At 40.9% G+C, this 20,321-nt stretch overlaps 1 protein-coding gene across 11 annotated transcripts in view; it reads right to left on the bottom strand.

The window, feature by feature from the left end:
• The window catches only part of nedd4l (NEDD4 like E3 ubiquitin protein ligase), a 41,738-nt gene that overhangs the window by 6,553 nt on the left and 14,864 nt on the right, over positions 1-20,321 (bottom strand). For 2 of the 11 annotated variants that reach the window (XM_085463934.1, XM_085463937.1), the window contains 17 exons: positions 16,824-16,859; positions 16,121-16,171; positions 13,784-13,845; positions 13,406-13,508; positions 12,431-12,585; positions 11,430-11,565; positions 11,130-11,315; positions 10,930-11,007; positions 9,389-9,448; positions 8,192-8,329; positions 7,070-7,252; positions 4,438-4,635; positions 4,109-4,186; positions 2,329-2,383; positions 972-1,030; positions 581-646; positions 190-419 (listed from right to left, as the gene is read on the bottom strand). In XM_085463934.1, coding sequence (XP_085320060.1) covers positions 190-419; positions 581-646; positions 972-1,030; positions 2,329-2,383; positions 4,109-4,186; positions 4,438-4,635; positions 7,070-7,252; positions 8,192-8,329; positions 9,389-9,448; positions 10,930-11,007; positions 11,130-11,315; positions 11,430-11,565; positions 12,431-12,585; positions 13,406-13,508; positions 13,784-13,845; positions 16,121-16,171; positions 16,824-16,859 — 1,874 coding nt within the window. Of the gene's footprint in view, positions 1-189; positions 420-580; positions 647-971; positions 1,031-2,328; positions 2,384-3,419; positions 3,435-4,108; positions 4,187-4,437; positions 4,636-7,069; positions 7,253-8,191; positions 8,330-9,388; positions 9,449-10,929; positions 11,008-11,129; positions 11,316-11,429; positions 11,566-12,430; positions 12,586-13,405; positions 13,509-13,783; positions 13,846-16,120; positions 16,172-16,823; positions 16,862-20,321 lie in introns of all 11 variants that reach the window. The other 9 variants (XM_085463940.1, XM_085463930.1, XM_085463939.1 and 6 more) reach the window with 7 other exon arrangements.

Raw genomic sequence — 20,321 nt, 5'->3', positions numbered from 1 at the left:
AATAAATGAGTAGAGATGGATGTTTTCATGGCTCAGAACAGAAAGAATGGTTCCTTTACGACTAGCTTTGTGTAACACTATGTCCTGAGTGGTGTGTGAGATCCTGTTGAATTCTCAAGGGTTCAACGCCTTTCTTCAGTCTCAAAAGCAGCTCTTAAAGGAGGTGCACACAAACGAGCAGACACTTACGTGGCAGAGTATTCGAAAAGGCCGTAATAAGGATTGAACATCTCCTTAGATAAGAGGAAAAACCACTCTCTGGCCACACCGCCGTAGTCTAATCCTTTCTCCGATTCAAACTCGATCCATAGACGTGCCTTCAAAACATCTGGCCTCTTTAATGACATGATTCGACGGTAAGACTCTTCAAAGATGTTGTTCCTGTGTAGCTTCATCTCAAATCGATTAGGGATGTCAGCCTGAAATGGTTAAAAGTAAAAACTGTAACATGTGTTTTGTTGGAAATAATAATAATAGAAACAGCTAAAACAAGACAGTTTTTAGAAGAAAGTAATGTCAATGTGTCATTATGCAAGAGTAGCACAGACAGAAACTAGAGACACAGGATAGAAAGTCTTACCGGTTTCTTTAATTTCTTTCTGAAGTAGTCATATTTCTGCTTGAATTCTCTGGAGTAGGGAACCGCCTGCAAAGACAAACAAAACACAGAAGTCAAGAAACAGTCAAAAAATTATCAGTCTCCTCGTTGGGTTTCCTGATATAAATGTGTAAACACAAGCGCAACATGGTGGCGACCTTCCAGTGAGAGTGAAGTCTGAAGTGGTACACAGAAGGACACCAGGTTAGCATGTTACAAATGCAACAACTAAGTGATTTATCTCTGCTGTGCACAGACGGGCCGGGGCTGATGAGAGTGCACGGCAGATAGAACTGCTATGTTAAGAGAAAAAGCTGTCATTTGTATGTAGCGACTCCCTAAACAAGTGGGGCAGTAAGAGGAAACAACTCACGGGTCCTGTGATGGCTGGACTCTGTAGACGCGGGTCCTCCCACTGCGTGTTCTTTGTATCTGGATAAAATGAACACAACAGAACATAATTTCACTTCATTTCATTTGTATCTTTAAGAAATTATGTTCAGGGACACTGGGACGAAACAGATGTTTGAAACCAGTTTGAGTAAATAAGAAACAAAAATAATGGCAGAAAAGCAATATAATGTGAAAAAGAAGGTTTTCATAGGACTCCATGCTATCCTGTAAAAAACTTAGTACACCCTTACTGCTGCCACAGGAACAAACAGGTCAAAAGCTGCTGAGAGGATGATGAGAATGAGGATGATGATGTAGCCAGAGTCTGCAGCAATGAGAAGGTTGTTTGTGATCTTGATGAGAGAAGTCTCTGTGCTGTAGTGCGTTCTGAAGCCAAAGTGAAAGGGTTCACGGAGTTCATGAATAGGCGTGTTGCAGGGATAGACTATTCAAAGGATTTGATGATGATGTCAACAAAAGCTAAAGCCATGCCCTAACATATCTACTAGGTCTGATTTACTAACAGACTTGATGTGACTAGATGAAACTCAACAAAAGGATGGCATGGAGGTCAGAGTTGGTGAGGTGAAATACTTGACTGTCTTCAAGTCAGATCAGGTGAACACCAACAGCTAGTTTGGAACTTAGCCTTCATGAGAGAGCCAAATCGAGGGAAAAGTCTATTCCTGAGTAGTCTAAAACAGTTTGTGGGAAGTGATGTAAAGTATCCGGAGGAGTTAAACATCCCGGCATTAAAGAAGAGTGCAGTCTGACTGCTATCAGAGAGAATGTTATTAGTAAAAGTCCATTGTAACATAGCGATGATCATAAACTGGATCCAGCAAGAAAGTACAGTAGAAGGCAAGTACACAAAATGTAGTACAGCTGTTAAACTGTAACAGCACAAGGTAACCCAATGGGAAATACAGATTCCCAGAACTGCAGGTAGAGATATCAAAATGGAGATATTCTGCCATAATTCACAGGACCACATTTGCTAAAAATCAAACACACCATCTTAGCACAGCTTAAATTTACTTTGCAGTCATTCCCCAGCCATGAACTGTATTCAAGAGTCAAACATCAGGCCATCTGTCTGACAGCTAAGGCTTAATCAGGACAATAATCCCAAGCACAGCAGCAAATCTTTATAAAAAAGGGTGGGCCAAAATTCCTCCAGAACAATCCGAGAGACTGATAAGGTCATCCAGAAAATAGCTACCTCGTGTTTCTTGCTGCTAAATGTGGCTTTATGAGCAACCGAATAACAGGATGTTACTTGGTTTTTCACATGACTACACACATAACCAAATGCAAGCATGGAAAAGGTATCTTACTGTGGTCGATGTAAAAGGTGCGTCCGTCTGTATGAACTCTTTCTTCCCATCCAGGCTGAAAAAGAAGAAGAGAGGAAGAATAAGAATCTACTAGAAAGCACCAATAAACAGGCCGTGCTCAAATAGCAATTTAAATCCATCCATTTATTTTTCCTTTTCTTCAAATTTATGTTTAATTGAACTTCAGTGACCATTAAATGGTCCAAACAATGACATCCCAGCACTGCAAGCAAGGTAAGCTCAATCAAACACCGACAAAGGAAATGAAAGGATTTTGTGCCTTATTTGAGTTCGGTCTGGCACATCAGCAAGGCAGGGATACGACCACAACATAAAGGTTAAATCACCACTATGAGTTCAAACCAGTATATCACGACTGACACGGTGACCACTCAGTACAGTGTCACAGGCCACACACACTCGTACGGCACCAGCAATCAAGCAAATAAAAACATTACAGTAGACTGAGTGTAAAGGGGTGGGGGGAAAGGCACAGTTCAATCTGTTGAACAAGGTGTAGCTACAAGACGTACGGTATATGTGTAAGTATGCTGCTGCTGCATGAGTGGAGACCAGGCTGAAAAAACTGAGAATACATGCAGCATACAGCCAATTCCTTCCTCTGATATATATGTATTTATATATATATATATATAGCTCCTTGTGTTTCCTTTGAAACCTCCCTCCCTCATTGTTTTACTCCCATTATGTACTCTAGTCTCACTCCTTCAGTCAGTCCAACTCCAACAAATGCCTGGGAAATCCATCTAGTGTTAACCGTTTCTCAGACATTGATACAGACTGAGAGATCCAAGGACAATGATGGGGAGCTCCAAATGTTAAACACTAACAGAAGGAGCGGCAGTGGTGCAAGGAGGCTGCACACAGAGAGAGGAAGTGGGGTAAAATACCAAGGAGGTAGAGCGACAATCCACCCATGCTGGTCATGAAAAAAGAAAAGATTGAAAGAAAGAAAGAGAGAAGAGGAGAAAAAAAAGAAAAAAGAAAACAGAAAGCTGTCTGCAGGCATTTGACCAGACTGGACTGGACCAGACAGGTAGGCAGGCAGAGGGAGGGAGGCACCAACCAACCTCCTCTGGTAGGTTCTGCCAAACAGACATGGCCAGGTGTAGAAGAAGCATACATTAGATCCATCAGAATGAAGAGAAAAGAGAAAGGGGGAGAGAGAACACATACACACATGCACACACACCACACAAGCCTGTGAGTTGTACAAACCCATAAAGCTTTTTTATTATTACTGTCATTAGTAATATTCTTATTATTAATACTACATCTAGCTACAGTAACATTTTGCCCACTTCCAGGGAAGGTTTCACCTCCTAATAAGGTTATTACAGTCCCCAGACCCTCTTGGCTAAGCTTCACACAAACAGCTTCTGTTCTTACAGGACTAAAAATGGAAATGTGTAATGGAGTCCGATCACATGAACACATGAAGTTTCATATTTTACTGTCAAAGTAATTTCTTTCATATTTTAATTTTAAACATAAACAGACCAATCACATGCTGATTACAACATGCACCATAACACAAAAAGTCAATTAATATGTTGGCTTGATTCTACTTTAGCTAAGACTACATGGTTGTACTGCTCCAGAAGAGCAGAGTTGTTACACACACATTAAAGACGGAGTACATATTGCTAATGATGAGTGCACAAAGGTATGTAGTCTTTGTGATTCATGAGGTTGTTTTTCATCTCCATTGCAGGCCAAAAGTTAAATATCTACTTAGTCTTATAGTAATTGTACTTACAGGAAGAGGGCCAAGGTCACCAGGCTCCATTGAGTTCTTATTCCTCATATGGACCGGATATTTCAACCTGGGATCCTCCTGATTGTCAGCAGTGAAAGACAGGAAAGTAAACAATTATACTGGAAAAAGCACAACAAACTCTAAACGTGCACTTTGTTCTCTATATTAAAGTTAAAAAAGCAGCTCTGTCAGTGTACATAAAATTGACCTTACCACCACCAGATGTCACTAAAAGACCAACACTAACTACTGCCCCACATTTTCTAATCACTAGATTAAAATCACAGAGTGTTTTTTCTTCATCCCTAAACAGCAATGTGCTAGCTCACCCAGGTGGTGGTCCTGCTGTTGTGGTCGATGAAGAAAGGCCGTCCGTTTGGAGCTATTCTCATCTCCCATCCTGGGGGCAGGAAGCTCTGCTGGGTCTTGTGTTGCGACTTTGGGGAGCTGTAAGGGGACGGCTGGGGAGACTGAGGGTTAGAAAGTGTGTCTTTCACAGCCCTCCGTACCTGAATGTTGTTGGCTCCCTGGGGGGGGGGGGGGGGGGGGGGAGGGGGGGGGGAGTGATATGAAATAAATAAATAAATAAATGTCATGTAATGTTATCTCCCATTTCATGATAAAATAAGGATACATATCGAAACTTAAACGGACACTCCAAAAGTTGATTCTGTTCGGATTCTGTTCATCTGGACGTAGCGTTTTGTGGGAGACTGAAGAAGTCACTTGGATGAGTGACGAAACGTTTCTCCCACAAAACGCTACGTCCAGATGAACAGAATCAACTTTTGGAGATTTACTTTCCTGGATGATTGAGAATGCATCAAGACGTTAAACGGACACTGACTGACAGCGAGATACAAAATTAGTGATCATTAACAAAGACAGAAACACATCTTCCAACAAATCGCTTTTTCTTTGTCTGCTCATAAAAAAAGAGAGAAAAAGATTAGAATTCTTAGCACCATGAGATTTCCATCTAAAACTTGCAACATTTGAACATATCATCACCACTTTTCTCTTTAAACTATTATATCACTTAACACCAGGCTCATTTCTGATTTCCATGTTCCATGCCGTTTACTCCATCAACCTGTAAATGAAAATGTCACACACATCTGATTTATCACCCTTCCCAGATAATGCGTAAGACTTCTCTTGCTCTCTCTTGGTTACCTAGATACTGAAGAAGTACAAGAACAACTAACAAATGTTTACTTTAAATCCAGCAGAACTCATTAATCTAAATCTGGTAACAGAGCTTTCTGTCAAGGCTAAAAGGAAACCTAATTACAACATAATACCTGAAACTATTTATATACAGGAAAGTGAACATCTCTGGTAAAAGCTCCTTATGTCGTCCAGACTAAAAAGTGTCCCTGCATCAGATAATTTCTTTTTTTTTTTAATAGCAGTAATCATCACTGATTGACCTTTTTTTTTTTTCTTCTTTCAAACAAGAGAGAAGAGTGCATTAATTAACCACATCCCCTGCAAGTTGTAATTACAACAATCTGCTGCGACTATTTCGCTTCCTTTTACTTCCACAATACTCGCACACACTTTAATTAAACCTTGTTCAGGTCTGTTCCCTAGGTAGCATCTTCGCCACCGAACGAAGCCATTAAAAGGCTGCAGAAGCACTAGATGAGATCATGCATTTCTACAAACGTGTTGATCAGACTTACATTTGCATTCGTAGTGCATAATTTAGGTTGAGGAAAAAATGTACGTGCAAATTAATGCGATGCAATTAAATTGACAACCTCAAAGGTTATCTGCATGATGTAGCCTGCAGCTTAAAAAAAAAAAAAAAAAACCACATTAAAATGTGAAGTAGAAATTTCAACATTTTACCAAGGTGTTATACGGCTAACGCATTAACCACTTATGCTGTGTGAATATTAACACCCTCTGACCAATGAGTGAGAGAAAGCAGTCATATAAAGCATAATGTTGGGAACAACGTAACATGGAGGCGGCAAGATGACTCTATGAATTGCTATTGGTCGTTAACATTCAGGTTATTAAAAAGCAGTAATGAAAAAAGCTAATATTTAATCTGTCCACTAGATGAGTCAAACACCAGGAATGTACACGGATTGGCTACATAAAATCTCCTTGGCAGAAAGACAGATGTCTATTAAGCTTTCTGTGTGCTTTGTTACTTTAGTTAGACCTTTGATGTTTTGTTAGCATAGAGTAGCATCGGAGAATGAATTAGCCTTGAACGGGGTCTTATTTGATTATAAAAACTTGTGCAAACACACAGTAATATTGACACAGCCTTCCTTAAGTTCCTTATTTACAATTTGTCACGCCTTCCCAAATAAAACCGATTGGCCATTGCGTTACCAAAACAGTCTTTATTTAATAGTTTTTCCACTCCTTCACTTGTATGTCCCTAGTTTTATTTTAACAAATGACATCATTAGGGGCCCATTATCAATTTAAGTAATTTAGCCATCTTAGATTTACCACACCAGGTTCATGCTATTATTCTTTTAAACCATAGCGTGAATCAAGGTGCTTAAGGAAAGCTCGGATCATATTATTCATCTAATCAGTGTTTAGCTGCAAGGTCCTTTAGTACACAGTCATGAGCTCAACTTTCATTAATGAGGAGAAAGTAAGAGCAATATGAAAAAAGAAAACTGTCATTAATGGAGAGATCCCAACAACACTTGAGAAGATTTCATTAAGTTTGGCAATGAGGAGAAGACAAAAGCAGCAACCTGAAAAGAGGAGAGCTAACAGGTGGAAATGTTAATCTTTAGAAGGAACAGGCAGAAGTGTGAGAAAGTGAAGATCACGATTTAGTCATTTGGAGCACATGGCAAGAAAGGACAAGAGGGTAAAGATTCAGGAAGGTAGGACAGAAATAGGTGGTCCTCAAGTATGTAGAGGAAAATGAGATGGGAATGATGGTGGAGAGGGACAGTACAGGTGGCTAATTCTCACCTCCAAGGGGGTGGAAAGGGTGACAGTAGGGGAGCTGAGGCTACGAGGTCGTCGGACTTGGGGCTCATGGAGGTGGTTGTTGGAGGCATTGGAGGAGGAGGAAGGGGTGGATGCAGGTGCCAGGGCTGAGGCTCCTCCTGATGCTGCTGCTGCTGCTGAGGTGCTGGCGCCATCTTCAGTCAGCTGTCAGTGAGAACAGCACTTTTGAGGTTAGGTTGGGAAGAAATCAAGCATGCCATGCCGTTTGCCAAAAATAAAAAATAAAAAGAAAGTCTCTTTGAGAAGCATGCTTTTCTGCACTGGAAAGGTCTGGATGCAGGCTTTGTTTTCCTTGGGAAATAAGCCACTAAAATCTCAAAGGCAGGGGTCATTTCAGGGCCACAAACAAAACAACAATAGGATTTTATGTCCAACTAGAAAACAATGACAAAGGTTTGAAATAGTGAGATTACCACATAACTTTCACCCCTAGATGAGGTGGGAGGTACAGCCCACATTTACAGCGGGGTATAACTTCAGAGCAAACACAGAGGAATTATTTGATAGATTTGCCTCTCCTTCCGAGTACTTAAGAAAACAGATGAGGATCAGAGAATGAGGAGACTATGACATTTATAATACAGTCACAGAGTTACAGAGTTGACCATAAAAAGGCACAAATGCAAGGGTGGATTTCAAAGGAGAGCATTAAACATACACCCAGTCCCCTCTGTCTCTCTGTGAGCACTGCTTACGTGGGGCTGCCTCGCTTGCAGACAGAAAGGCAGGGTGGAAAAATGGAGTGGAAATGGGAGGAGGGAGGGAAGAGTAGTGGTTGCGGTCCCATGCCAGGGTTTAGAAACACGTGACCAATACACAGTTGAACTTCATCCTTGTGTTACACAAAATGCTAGACAAGAGAAGGAAGACGCACAGTAAAAGTTGGACAAAGTAGGAAACAAAACAACGCAGAACTTTGACATTTAAAAGCTCTCTCTCTTTTTCTTTCACTCTTGTACACAGAGAAAAGGAGAAACACAGGAGGGGGAATAGAGTGGGAAGAGATCCAACACACAGGTGAAGAATCATGGGGCCAGGTTATGGTCCAGCCAGCCCGACAGCTACACTTCAGACCTGCTGTACCTGCACAACTGGCCTAGTCCATGTAGTGGTGCGGTTGTTATGGTTGACGTAATAAGTTCTTCCCTTGGCGTCCTTCCTCTCCTCCCATCCAGGGGGCAGGCCAGGGGTGGTCAAGGTGTAAGCAGTTGACGAGGGAGACTGGCCAAGTGCAGAGAGAGAGCAAAGCAAATATGGCTAATCAGTACAGACTAGTACATTTAGACAAGTGGAGGGGCTCTAATATTTTATATTGAGGTTGCAGGGAATAGATTATTACAATCCAACTAAGTGAACTATTAACCATTTCCAGCATAAACATTACAGAGTGTCAACCAAATAATCACAGCATAATCTGGTGATGTATTACACAGACAGCATGGCTGAACACTGGCAACATTTTTACGATGCAGCGTCATGGCTCGTTATCAATGACTGATCAGTGGCATTCGTTATTTACAGCTAGGCTGTCAGTTCTTGGTCAAAACACAACAAACACAGAAACACACACATATAACAGACAACTTCTGATCTAACGCTGCAGATCACAATAAGAGAATAAAGAAAAGACAGGTTTTTAAGCTATGTGCTAATCATGATGATTTATGTTTCTAATGTGTTCAAAAGTAATTGCTTTATTAAGCTGTTTGCGTCCATTATGAAGTATGTGTATGTGAAAGGGGCAATCTGTTTTTTGATGATTTTATAAAGTACAGATCATCATTTGGCATATGATCTGATTTTTAGGGGAATAAAATAATGTTCCTGTCAATAAATTAATAAGTAACAGTGCTGTTTAGGCTTTCCTGGTCCACAGGAACTGAAAAAAAGCTGTATTATTTTCTACACTGCAAAAATAATTTAAAATGCACGCAAGCATTTCTTGTAAGTTTGTACTTCGCTGAATTTGCAAAGTGATTTCACGCTGTGAAAAATGGGATTTAAATGAATATTACTCCCTTGCATAGCTGCCAAGAAACAGCTACATGGCTTTAGTCTTGACCTAAAATGTGACTCTGTTGTGATATCATTTTCTTGATCACACTGCCCTGCTCAGCATATGCTCGTACAGGACTTTACTGGAAAGCAACACTGGTGTAACAATGAGGAAATCTTCCTAATGAGTAAGCTCTAACTGAGTGCAGGATTAGAAGTCATTCACAAAACTAGTCGGGTGACAGTCCCATCCTACATAGTGCTGTGCATAAACTGAGATATTACCATAGGCTCCTCACCACCTGAGACTGTTTGAGCTCTCGTTCTTCTGGACTGGGAACTCTGCTGGTGGTAGACAACATGGAAGAGGGTCTTTAGTTCACAATAGGTTATGTTTTAAGGGTGTAAGTTAAGAGCCAAGTGTGGGCACAAGCGAAGGCTGAAAGAGGAAAACTGAGTGGACAAAAGGGGGGAAAATTCATTCTCAGAGGAGGTGAGGAGTGGCAGAAAGACGAGAGAATCTTTTGGTTATGGGCCTAAGAGCGCAGTGACTGAACAGCAAGGACACAGGACACAGAGTGAAGCAAACGGCTGCTGTGATTGGCAAGAGGGGGACAAAAAGAAGTATCATCCCTGTGCAATCAATAACCTTTGGAAAACAGATTTTCCCCCCTCCATTCAATGTGCAGCATCTTTAATTTCAACCAGAAACAGGTGCGTCCTGAAAATGTGCAAGCAGGTAAGTGATTTACAGTGCTGAAGGTGGAAAAAGGAACCAGCCTTAACAAAACAATCAAATTTTGAAGGAAAAAAATGAAAGAAAATGTATTTTCTTTCATGTACACGTTTTGTTTCTCCGTTTTAAACGCAGATATGCAACTAGGTGTTGTTCTGCTTACACAGAAGTACATAAACAATATCAGTCCTCCAACAGCAGCCTTTTATAAAGCAATTTAATAGCTACTACTGCCAAAACAAATAGAAAACTAAAATATGGGAACAATTTTAAATCTGTACCGTCAAATTAAAGCTACCTCATATCCTCCTATTAAGTTAATGACGTATTTTAAAGTATATTACAGTCAAATTGACAAAAGAAAAAGATAATGAAATAGAAGGGGGGGGGGGGGGGGGATTTCCTGTGGTTGCTCACTACGCCCACAGGAAAACATTAATCCTTGTATAGACCTCAAACAAATGCTCCCCCCCCTCTAATGGTTTCTAAACAGTCGTCCAGTTCTGAGAAACGTATCATAGAAGGGAAAGAAAGACACGAGCACCTGTACTGTCACTTCTTCTTAACAATGCTAAAGCTCACTGCTGTGTCGCAGCTGTGTGACTGACAAACATCTGGCTCAGATCTTGTGACAGTTTGTTAAGCTGAATCCCAGCTGACGCCATGACTCAGGACTCCAGGGGAACCTTGGTGCACTTCTTAATCTTACTTTTTTGTCTCAGAGTTTTTAAGTGGAATCATGATTCTGGTGAGACGTAACAAATCAAACACAGTGGAATGTGAATCACAAAGAGTAGTGATGAGAGACGAACAGGTGTGGTAACCCTAGAGAGACAAAAAGTAAAGTAAGTAGAATAAGTGGTACAGTTGAAGCAGGGAAGAAACAAAGGGTGAGGTGGGTAGTAGCATCTGCTGGAGGTTGAAATGCAAGAGGAGCAAGAAAGGTGAGTTAGCATGTGGTAAACTAACAGGACAGACACATCCACGAGGAGGAGGTAAATGAGACATTAGCAACCTGCTTAGACAACACAGAAAGAGAAGGAAAGTAGAAAAAGCTGGAGGAAGGGTTTGTGGCTTTAGAAATATGTACCGTAAGAGGAGGAGCCTGGGCCTGATCACTGACGCCATCCGTCATACTTGAGGAACGGAGTCTGTTTGACAGCTGGCTCTGTTCAAAGGAAGCAAAGAGAGAATAAACACCGCTGCCAGCGCTGCCTCTTGTTTGGCTGCCTACATTTACACCAGGTCCAGGTTTTTGACAATGGAAAATTAACGGTTCTCCAGTCTCACCAAAGCAGAGCTGGGCCCTGGCACTTCGCCGTTTGTATCGGGAGTCAGCGACAGCCTCAGATTTAAGTCTTCTGAGAACTCCTGGGTGATGGGTGTTGGTGTGTGCTGTGGTGTCAAAACGGAGGAGGGACCGGGCAGAGATTGAGCCAAGCTGTCGTTATCCTCTTCTGTGATGAGCTCCCAAGACTACCGGCACAACAAAGAGACAAAATCTTGATGTAACACAGATCTTTTGGAAATATACCACTGTAGATGAGTTTAAGTGTGCGTGAGTGGACTGCTCTTTTTTCCCCCCCTCACATTATCCAAGTCCCTGGGCTCCAGGTGCTCGTTCTCCAGGTCTTCACTGATGTGGCGCCTTGATCGGAAAACGCGGTGGGCTTCCTGATGGATTTGCCGCTGTTGATTGTCACTCTCAATCTCTGAAATCACGTCTCTGAGAGAGATTTGGTGAGAAAATATGAATGGAAACCAAAAGTTAATAATCATGAATTAATTCTCCTGTGCAGGATTATTTAGTAACAAGAGCCAAACACTGTTATATTTAGTTATTTCAACAACAATTTACAGTCTATCAGGTGTGCTCAGAATAATGATGATATAAAATATGTCCATCATGTTTTGTCAACCGCGTATACTTTGTTGGAGGATTACTTTGACGAGCGATATGCTCTTTCATTTTACTGCTAAGAGCTACCTCAGAAGGTTAAAAGCATTTCTTCTATCTGTCTCCTAAATATAAAGCTAAGTCAGAAGGCTAGCCAAGGACAAACACATTAGATTACTGACATTCAGTCCATTCTTCTGTCTTCAGTTTTGTGCAAAGCTAAGCTAAGGGGCTTGTTTTTACCCTGTGTGCACTTATTTAGTTTTTAGCAGAAAAAGTGATAAAGCTCAAAAATTGAACTTTTTAAAAATATTGTAATTCATTTTTTCTTTTTAATATATCTATATAATTAATAATAATAATTTCCCAATTAAGTGGAGACATGGAATATGGCATTATTGTGTGTATAGAGAGGGAATTTGTGTATATTTTAAAATGTCCAATTATAAATTTTTAAAGGAGTGTAACGTCTACAAATAGGAATAACTGTGGCCGACGCCAGTTGTTTTTGATGTTAAAAAAAACAACAAAACAAAAACATCTTAAATAATATTTTTGAAGAGTATTTCCTCACTAAGCTTGCAGTACATGGGCAAAAATCCTCAGACTTTAACACTGTGATTTTTTTCATGTATAAAAACCAACAGTGACATGTGAAAAGTTCGAGGCTGTATTAGTGCGAGATCAGGCGTACACGTTGGAAGGCCGTTTCCACTGTGTAGTGCGGTTGTTGTGGTTTACGTAGTAGGTGCGTCCCAGGTTGTCCACTTTTTCCTCCCAGCCTTGAGGCAAAGGAGGCAGCAGCTGCTGGGGTCGCTGGGAGCCTGAGTCAGCAGACTCATCCCAACCCTGAAAGACAGTATGGTTGAAGGGTAGTATGGTAGGTTTAAGCCAAAGATCAGAAAGAAGTACATTAAAGATTTAGCTGGTTATATTTTTCTGCTGTTTTTTTTGTTTTCATGTTTTACTAAACATTTACTTAATGCCTGTGTTTCATAGCTGCCAGCAGGCAGGTGTATCTATGCCTACAATCCAAGACGGAGCTGATGTTTAAGCAACAATCTCACTCGTAGTGTTGGCAATTTTACGCTTAATTTAATACGTAGGCAGAAAAAAGAGCTACTACAAAGGAGAAAATAAGCATTAGTAATGAGGCTTTAATACAATGAAAAAGAAAAAAGAAATACAGACAGTCGGGGGGGGGGGGGGGGGGAAGGGAAATTTTTTGCAGTATGAACATGAGGGGTGCCATTTAAGCTTTCACGCTTTGGCTGCTAAATGTCATCTTATCTGTGAAGCCTTTCGCTCTCTAGCTCTCTTCCACACATCCAAGAACACATATTAAAGTAGGAAAAGCTCAATTTTCTCCAAATAACAGGCCACATTGTAAATGTTTTTTCCAGACCCTGACCTGGAAAAGACTTTTACCAGATGCTGGCAGTGAGCGGCTTCCCAAATTCTCAGAGAAATAATAAAAGAAAAAAGAAAGATGCTCTCACATTACTTTTGGGACATTCACTTTCAAGCTTAGAACTATGTTGCCTTCATGTGGCAGAAAGGAATAACAGTAGAATCTGGTTTGCTTTTATTGTGGAAAAAACAGTCCAAAGAATGTCTTAGGTAATGCAAAGTCAGCAGTTTATACTAACAACAGAGGATTAGACCTTACCTCAGCCTCCTCCCTCATGTCTCCCCCCTCCTCCTCATGACCTCCTTGTTTGGGCAGATAGGCCATCTTCAGACGCAGGTAACCCTTCACCCTGGACTTGTGACTGAAAGGAAAACATCTGCTTTAAATACTTCCTGCTCATTAGTCCTAGTTGGAATTCCAAGTTCAGTATTTAGCTGACAGCCGCATGAAGTTATCGTTGTCTAGACTCCAATATGGCCAGAGTCTAGACAGTGTTGTGAACCAAGATCTAACTTTAATAATGTGTCACTGTCTACTCCACTTGCTAACAGGGGGCAAACTAGACAGACACAAAAAAGCAGCTACTATTTGCCATCTACGTTTTCTCATTTTATATCAAACAAAGCCAAAACTGACCTTCTTGGCCGCAACAGGAAGTCTTTAAACGTGTAGGGCCGCTCCATGGCAGGATCCTCTGTCTGCAAATAGAGGAGGTTTTTGCTGACGGCATTTAAGTGAACACAAGCAAATACACATGTTGCGATATCAGAATATCACAGTCGCCAGCTTTCAACAGAGGGTACAACCCTCTGCACAGACATCCCAGGATCATTATGCAATCCTGAGCTTCTCCTGTTACATATTGAGCAGCCTTTTGTAATTCACAGCAATCTCACACCGCTCTCTGACAGGGCCAAACCAGTCCCTGCTGGCTGCTCATCGCATAATGCCCTGTGAGATACCGCTGAGGCCAAAAGTCAGTTTTCATATTTAAAAGAAAATGCTGGAAAGTTTTGTAAAAGGAAAAAGAACATGTGTGAAAAGTACCAGTGTCAAGTTTCCAAATAATGGACCTCAATTACAGTCAAAACACTGGTCTCAAAATATTAGGTGGGGCTCCTCAAAGCAGGAATATGAAATAGATTGGAACAAAATTCCAAGTCAAAATATTAGGGGCAGTATTAACATAAAATAATATCTAATATTAATTTTATCAATCAAGCTCCCATTTAGGATGTTTTCCTTGTGGACTAAAGCAAGTTCTGCAGACACTTTTCAGTCCATGGAGCTCCACTCTGTCCTCCTCCAATCTGAAGAGGTTAAAGTCACAGGGAGGCAACTCTGATGAGTCAGGTGAGTAGCGAATAAGATGGTGCACAGTTCAAGTTGTTTATAATGACTGGTCACCCATAGTTTGAGGTCATTATGGACTCATAGACCTAAATCTGGCCTCAGTGGAGCAAACTGTGAATGTGGCAAAAACGACCAACGAGCTCACTACCTAAGCCGCTGTCCTAACCTTGAACATCAACACCCTTTCAATGAAAACACTGTTCGGTCTCCAAGTTGAGAATCTCCGGAGATTAGTTCTCATCAGCCTGATGATAATCCTTACTACAAACGTCAGCTCAGTTTGAGACAGAAATGCACAGTAGTATGGATGTCCTGGCAGTTTCACGGTCCCATCTAAAATTAGCAGCAGCACTGCAAGAAGTCCAGAGGTGCAAAAGCAGATGACTTTAAAGGGGAAATTCCAATCATACATGGTTTTTGATTTGCTAAACTTTCAGACCTCACGTGCTTTTATTTATCTGGTCTCACCACATACAACACAGAGCCCGGTAAAAAGAGGTAGTTGAGTGTGGAGCCTGCTTAAATACAGACGACCAAGAAAAAGAGGAATGGCGTTGTCCTGTTATTTGCTAAGAGGAGGTCACGGTTCCATAAGGAAAATGTAGCTACCAGATGGACTCTGATGAGTCAGTATTCATGTCCTGTTTCATGAAAAGTAAAAGGACATTTACAAGAAGCTATTACGGAGAAAGGAGACATGACTAAGTTATGCCCAGTAACTATTAATTAAAAACAAGCCTTGGTTTGTTTTGTTTTTTTAGCATAAGTCACATCAGGACTAAATATTATCCATGTTGTCCCAAGGCTTCAACTCTCAACGTGACTCAGCTGTAAGCTTTTATCTGCTAATAATTTCCTGGGCCTGTGGGACCCAAATAGGGCATTAATAATTAACCCCAAAAACTTTTACTGATAGGCTTTTAAGGTCGACAACTAAGACAGAACTTTAGGGAGCCACAACCAAGCTGGCAGCAAAGCTCCCAAATGTGCAGAGGTGCTGCTGCTTCAGGATGATTTGTAGGTCTCTTAAGCCTTTTGCACATAAGAGCTCTACTCAGTTTTGCCATTTTCACAAGAAGCAACTTCAAACGTGTTCTCTGTGCAGAGTATGCAGAGGACAGAAGGACATCAGACGCGAGACAACTACCTGGTTTACTCTTGCATCACACCGACTTACTACTTAAGAAGGTTTTAAAAACAACAACAACCAAAAAAAAAAAAACATTTCTTGTCCAGTCCAGCTGAACAGTTGCAGGTGTGAGAATGGCTTGTGCTTGCATCAGACCTCAACTGTAAAAATTCCCAAGCACCCTGATTCTGCAGGTCGATGTTGTGTGTTTACATGCTAGACAGCCCGCTTTCCCTTTCTAATACAGAGAGCGCTGTTTAATCACAACAGAAGCATTACCTGTGACTAGCACGTTCTCACACTCAAGATGGGAAAACACAAACAAACTCCCTCCCTGACCTTCACAGAGGTTAATCAGGAACAGCAAAATTGTAGATAAGAAACAGCTGAGCATTCAAAACAGTGCTAAACCAGCCAGAGTGTCCACACGCACTCAAGCTTTACACACATACAGACGTAAATAAATGACAGCAGAGATGTAAATAACTTACTGGCAGATGACTGAGAGGAACATCAACTTGCCCCAGGAAATCATCTCTAGTCTAGAGGGAAAGAAAAAGGTCACATTTAGAAGCTGAAATTCAAAAAGAATGACTTTTTGTTTTTGTTTGAGTGTATCTGTGAAAAGCCCGAAGTATCATTAGGGATAATGAAGGGAAAACCACAATGTTGAGGTAAAAATCACCAGATTATCCAGCAGCATTTTGTATGTATTAAAGACAGGTGGAAAGAAAGGCAAAAAGAAGTTCATTTCATGGACAGCCCCATCCAGAAATACAGTGACCTCCAGCCTAATTTGTGAACACATGTGGAAACCTGAGAATCTAAAGTTTAAAGGCAGTAAAGAAAAACTGTTCAAGTATTTCCACGCGGTCTTACTGAAAACAATTGCACTTGATTAGTTATGATTTAAGATCAGCTTCTCTATCAATCAGGACAGATTTCCACATGTGTCCAGACAGAAGGTTCAGAGCGAGATTTATTTATGGACAGGCCTTTTGCAACACTTTATGGGAGAAAAACCTGCGATCCCAGCAAGGAAAAAAACATCTACAGCCACCAGATAAAAGCCAAATCAGCTGGACAGAGGGAGAGAAGGGCAGATGTGACCACAAGGAAAAATTTAAAACAGGGAAGGTTTGTGTCTGAAATTTAAGAGGCCCATAGATTTGTCCGTTACAGAGTATGGATTACCTGTCCGAGATGGAAAAGCCCATTCTTGGAAGTAGCCTGTGTGTAGGACACAACTGATTTAGACAACAGGCATAAACTAACTGATTGACACACAAGCTGGGTTGAATGATGCAGTGACAGATTTACGCAAAGACAACTACAGTAGTGCAACAAAAAAAACCTACTGACTGTCAATTATACGCTCTCCCACTCACCACAATTACAAAAAATTAAATTAAAAAAACCTTCAGTCTGTTTTCTACTTTAAAGACTGATTATTGTTAATGTACAACAGAGGACATTTTCAACATTGTTTCCACAACTTTCACACGTGCCACAAATTCCAGGTAAATTAAGTGTGGGGAACACTGTATATATGCTTATTCTGACAGTAAAATGTGATATTTATGGCTACTTAACTTGAAATCAGCAAAAAAAAAAAAAAGTTTTCAGAAGGAATAAAAATCAAAAACTGACTTAGTTCTGAAAACAGTATTATACCTCTGGATGAAGAATAAGAACAAGCAGAATTTAAGCCTCTACAGAATAGACTGCATGGCCTGGAAAGGATTTTTTCACACTGATTTGAGGTTAAGGTGTTTAAAGATTTAAAACAAAAAACAAACCAAAACACCAGCTTATTCTGATAAACAAAAGAAAAAAGAGCTGTGGAGTGACTGCACTGGGCTCCCACCACAGTTAACCGAGCTGGAATTCAGTAGTGAAAAGGTTACAAATGAGTCACATAAAAATGATGACTGATTAACGCACAGGCATGTAAGCACACACACACACGAACGTATGTGAAGTCACTCATCCTCGCACGTCCACCCACCTCCACTGAATAACACACTGTAAATGAGCCCTTCTTGGAAAACAGGAGTCACTACTGTGCAAATTACCGCAATGCATGCTTTCAATTTCTAAACCAACCAAACTAAACGATTCACTTACTGTTAACATAACTCATTTAAAGCAGTCCGACATAAGATTCCTCCAAGTTTGAGAGAGCATCAAAAGCAAACTTGACCACAGCATAACCACAACTCTTTTACCACATGATCACATAAACAGCAGTAGCACTGTCACTTCCAGTGTATGATATAAGCAATTGCAATGATATTATCACATGGAAAACAACACCTTCTGCAGGCAAACCTGTTTTGTTGTTGTTTTTTTTAAATGTCACTAACCAAAACAAGCATTTCAGCTCTGACCTTATATACGGAGTTGGATTTAATTACAGAGTCATTAAGAGGTCAGATTTGAGTCTGCAACTGCCTCCCAGGACCAGGTTACACTCTGAGAGTGCGACCAAAGACCAACAGAAGGAAGTACGGGTGGACAAAGAGGGGTGGCTTGAGGTATGAGAAAAAAAAAAAAAAAAGGAAAAAAAAAGAGGAAGCTAGCCCAAAAAAGTTTGAAAACTGAACACGAGTAGGTCACCGAAACAATTGCTTTTCACGCGCTTCTAATTTTACTCTGGCAAGTTTGGATGAGAATATAACCATTTCAGAGATTTGTGCTGAAATACCACTGCAACATCTGTGGATTACAAATGATTTTGTGGTTCTCACAGCACCAAAAAAATGATAAAATGAAATAAAATTTAAAAAAAAATAAAACCCTAAATGTCGCCTGCAGCAACATCTCTCTCTGACCCTGTAATTAAATCCAACAAGCAAAAGCACCCAGACAGCGGCTTTCAAGGCCAATGTTTATAGGATATTTTGCTCTTCACTTCAATTCACATGTAATGAACGAGTAAAAACCTAATCTATTGTCATTCCTAAACACACTCCAATCTTTCAAGACTATAGGAAAGCAGCTAAAGTGCTAAGAACTGGAAATGCTATGAAGCTACAGGAAGATGATGACAAGATGGTGACAGGGTGTTTACAACAAAGGGCAATCTGGAGCAAGTCCAGGCTGGCACTGAGGTTTAAAAAGGCTGTCTCACCTTCTCAACAGTCTCCCTGCTGACACAACTGTATTACAATACCATGCAATTCAGAGAAGTCCACGCTGTCAGAGAAAAGCCCTTCGCAACACAAGTGATTTGAATGCCTCTTACATGCTATCGGACCAAAATAAAAAGTGTGCCCTCACCCCACTCGTCCACAATCTTGCCTCAGGTAAATATAGCCAGCCTACTGGCCTCCAGGAGCTCTCAATGAATGGAAACCGAGGGGTACTAAGGCAGGGCTGTAACGAGGGCATGGCACGGAGGCATAGCCATTTGCAGCTAGTCCATCTGGTGTGCGCACACACAAACACACACACACACGTCATCCCAAGCCCAGTTTTAAAAAGGGGCAATCCAACTCCAGGCAATCAGTTGGGGAAGACCTGTCATTATGGTCTAATTGGGGACTTCCTCGTTGCTTGAGAAACAGGATGCCATGGAGTCTCACATCACTACCATGAGGGGCGAAGGAAGAGGTTAATTTTTCCCACTAGATCTGAAAACGTTTTCTTTCTTCTTTTTTTTTTATCCAAACCTAGATTGTCTATATCAACACCACCCTTGCCCTTTTCATCATCACCTTTGCTACTGCATCTTGGCATCTCCTTTTTCATCACCTGAATAATGCGAAGTCACTGGCAGGACTGTGCATCACAGTATCTGCCTGGATGCAGACTAAGCTCAGTCAAACTGAGTGGGAAGAGATATTCTTTAGCCGACTGGTCACAACTTCTACACATACAAGCAAGCAGAAACCGATGAGGTGCAATAAACTCAAGCTGATGATTAAATGCAAAAAACTGCAGTTCCTGGAGTGGCCACTTGAGGCTAGCTCCAAAAGGAAAAAAAAAGCATGTTTCTACTTTTACAAATAACCAATCTGGTTTGTGGCGGGGGAATCTTTGGGGTTTTGGGGGGGGTTGACTCAGATGAATGAAATCAGTGGTTTGGTCAGATGAACTAAAACATGATATGAGCAAATAGCTTCCTGTTTAGGCGGTCCTTCCTGGAGCTAAACATCTCATGATAAACCTACATCCTGCTGGTGTAAACCTCAAACAGTCAATGACGGCCCTATCATTTAATTTCAAAATCGACTATATTTAATTTTAGGCTAAAAATTGAGTTTACAACTCCAAAGTGCCATTTAAAAAATAGCTTAAAAGAAACATCTAAAACGTTCTACATCGAAAGTATTTAAAAGTTTAATAAATAAACAGCAATTTGGGTAACTCGATACACTGATTATAGCATTCTAGCACCAGAGTTGGACATATGCATAAGACTGGAGAGCAACACCAAAAGATTTCAGGCTTTGAGGAAACCGACACTGCTTGTGAAACTTTTTGATCATTGTTTGGGCTGCACTGACATGTTAGTTCTTAATCGCCTGCTGAGCAGCTGCAACGATTCACATCCATACCAGCCAAGAACTGGAGAAGACATGCCGCTTGCCTGCTTTCAAAACCAACAAACACGCTCGAGGTAAACTAAAAATAGACACAGCCAGCTCTTAAAGAGTGCTGACTGCACTTAAGGGTATTATCAAAAAC

The sequence above is a fragment of the Copadichromis virginalis genome, linkage group LG7 (assembly GCF_057382275.1).
Source record: "Copadichromis virginalis isolate Kocher_CV1m ecotype Utaka linkage group LG7, C_Virginalis_male_GT1.1, whole genome shotgun sequence".
NCBI classification, from domain to species: domain Eukaryota; kingdom Metazoa; phylum Chordata; class Actinopteri; order Cichliformes; family Cichlidae; genus Copadichromis; species Copadichromis virginalis.
Note: the sequence above shows the minus strand (reverse complement) of the source record. Positions and strands in the feature narration are given on the sequence as shown.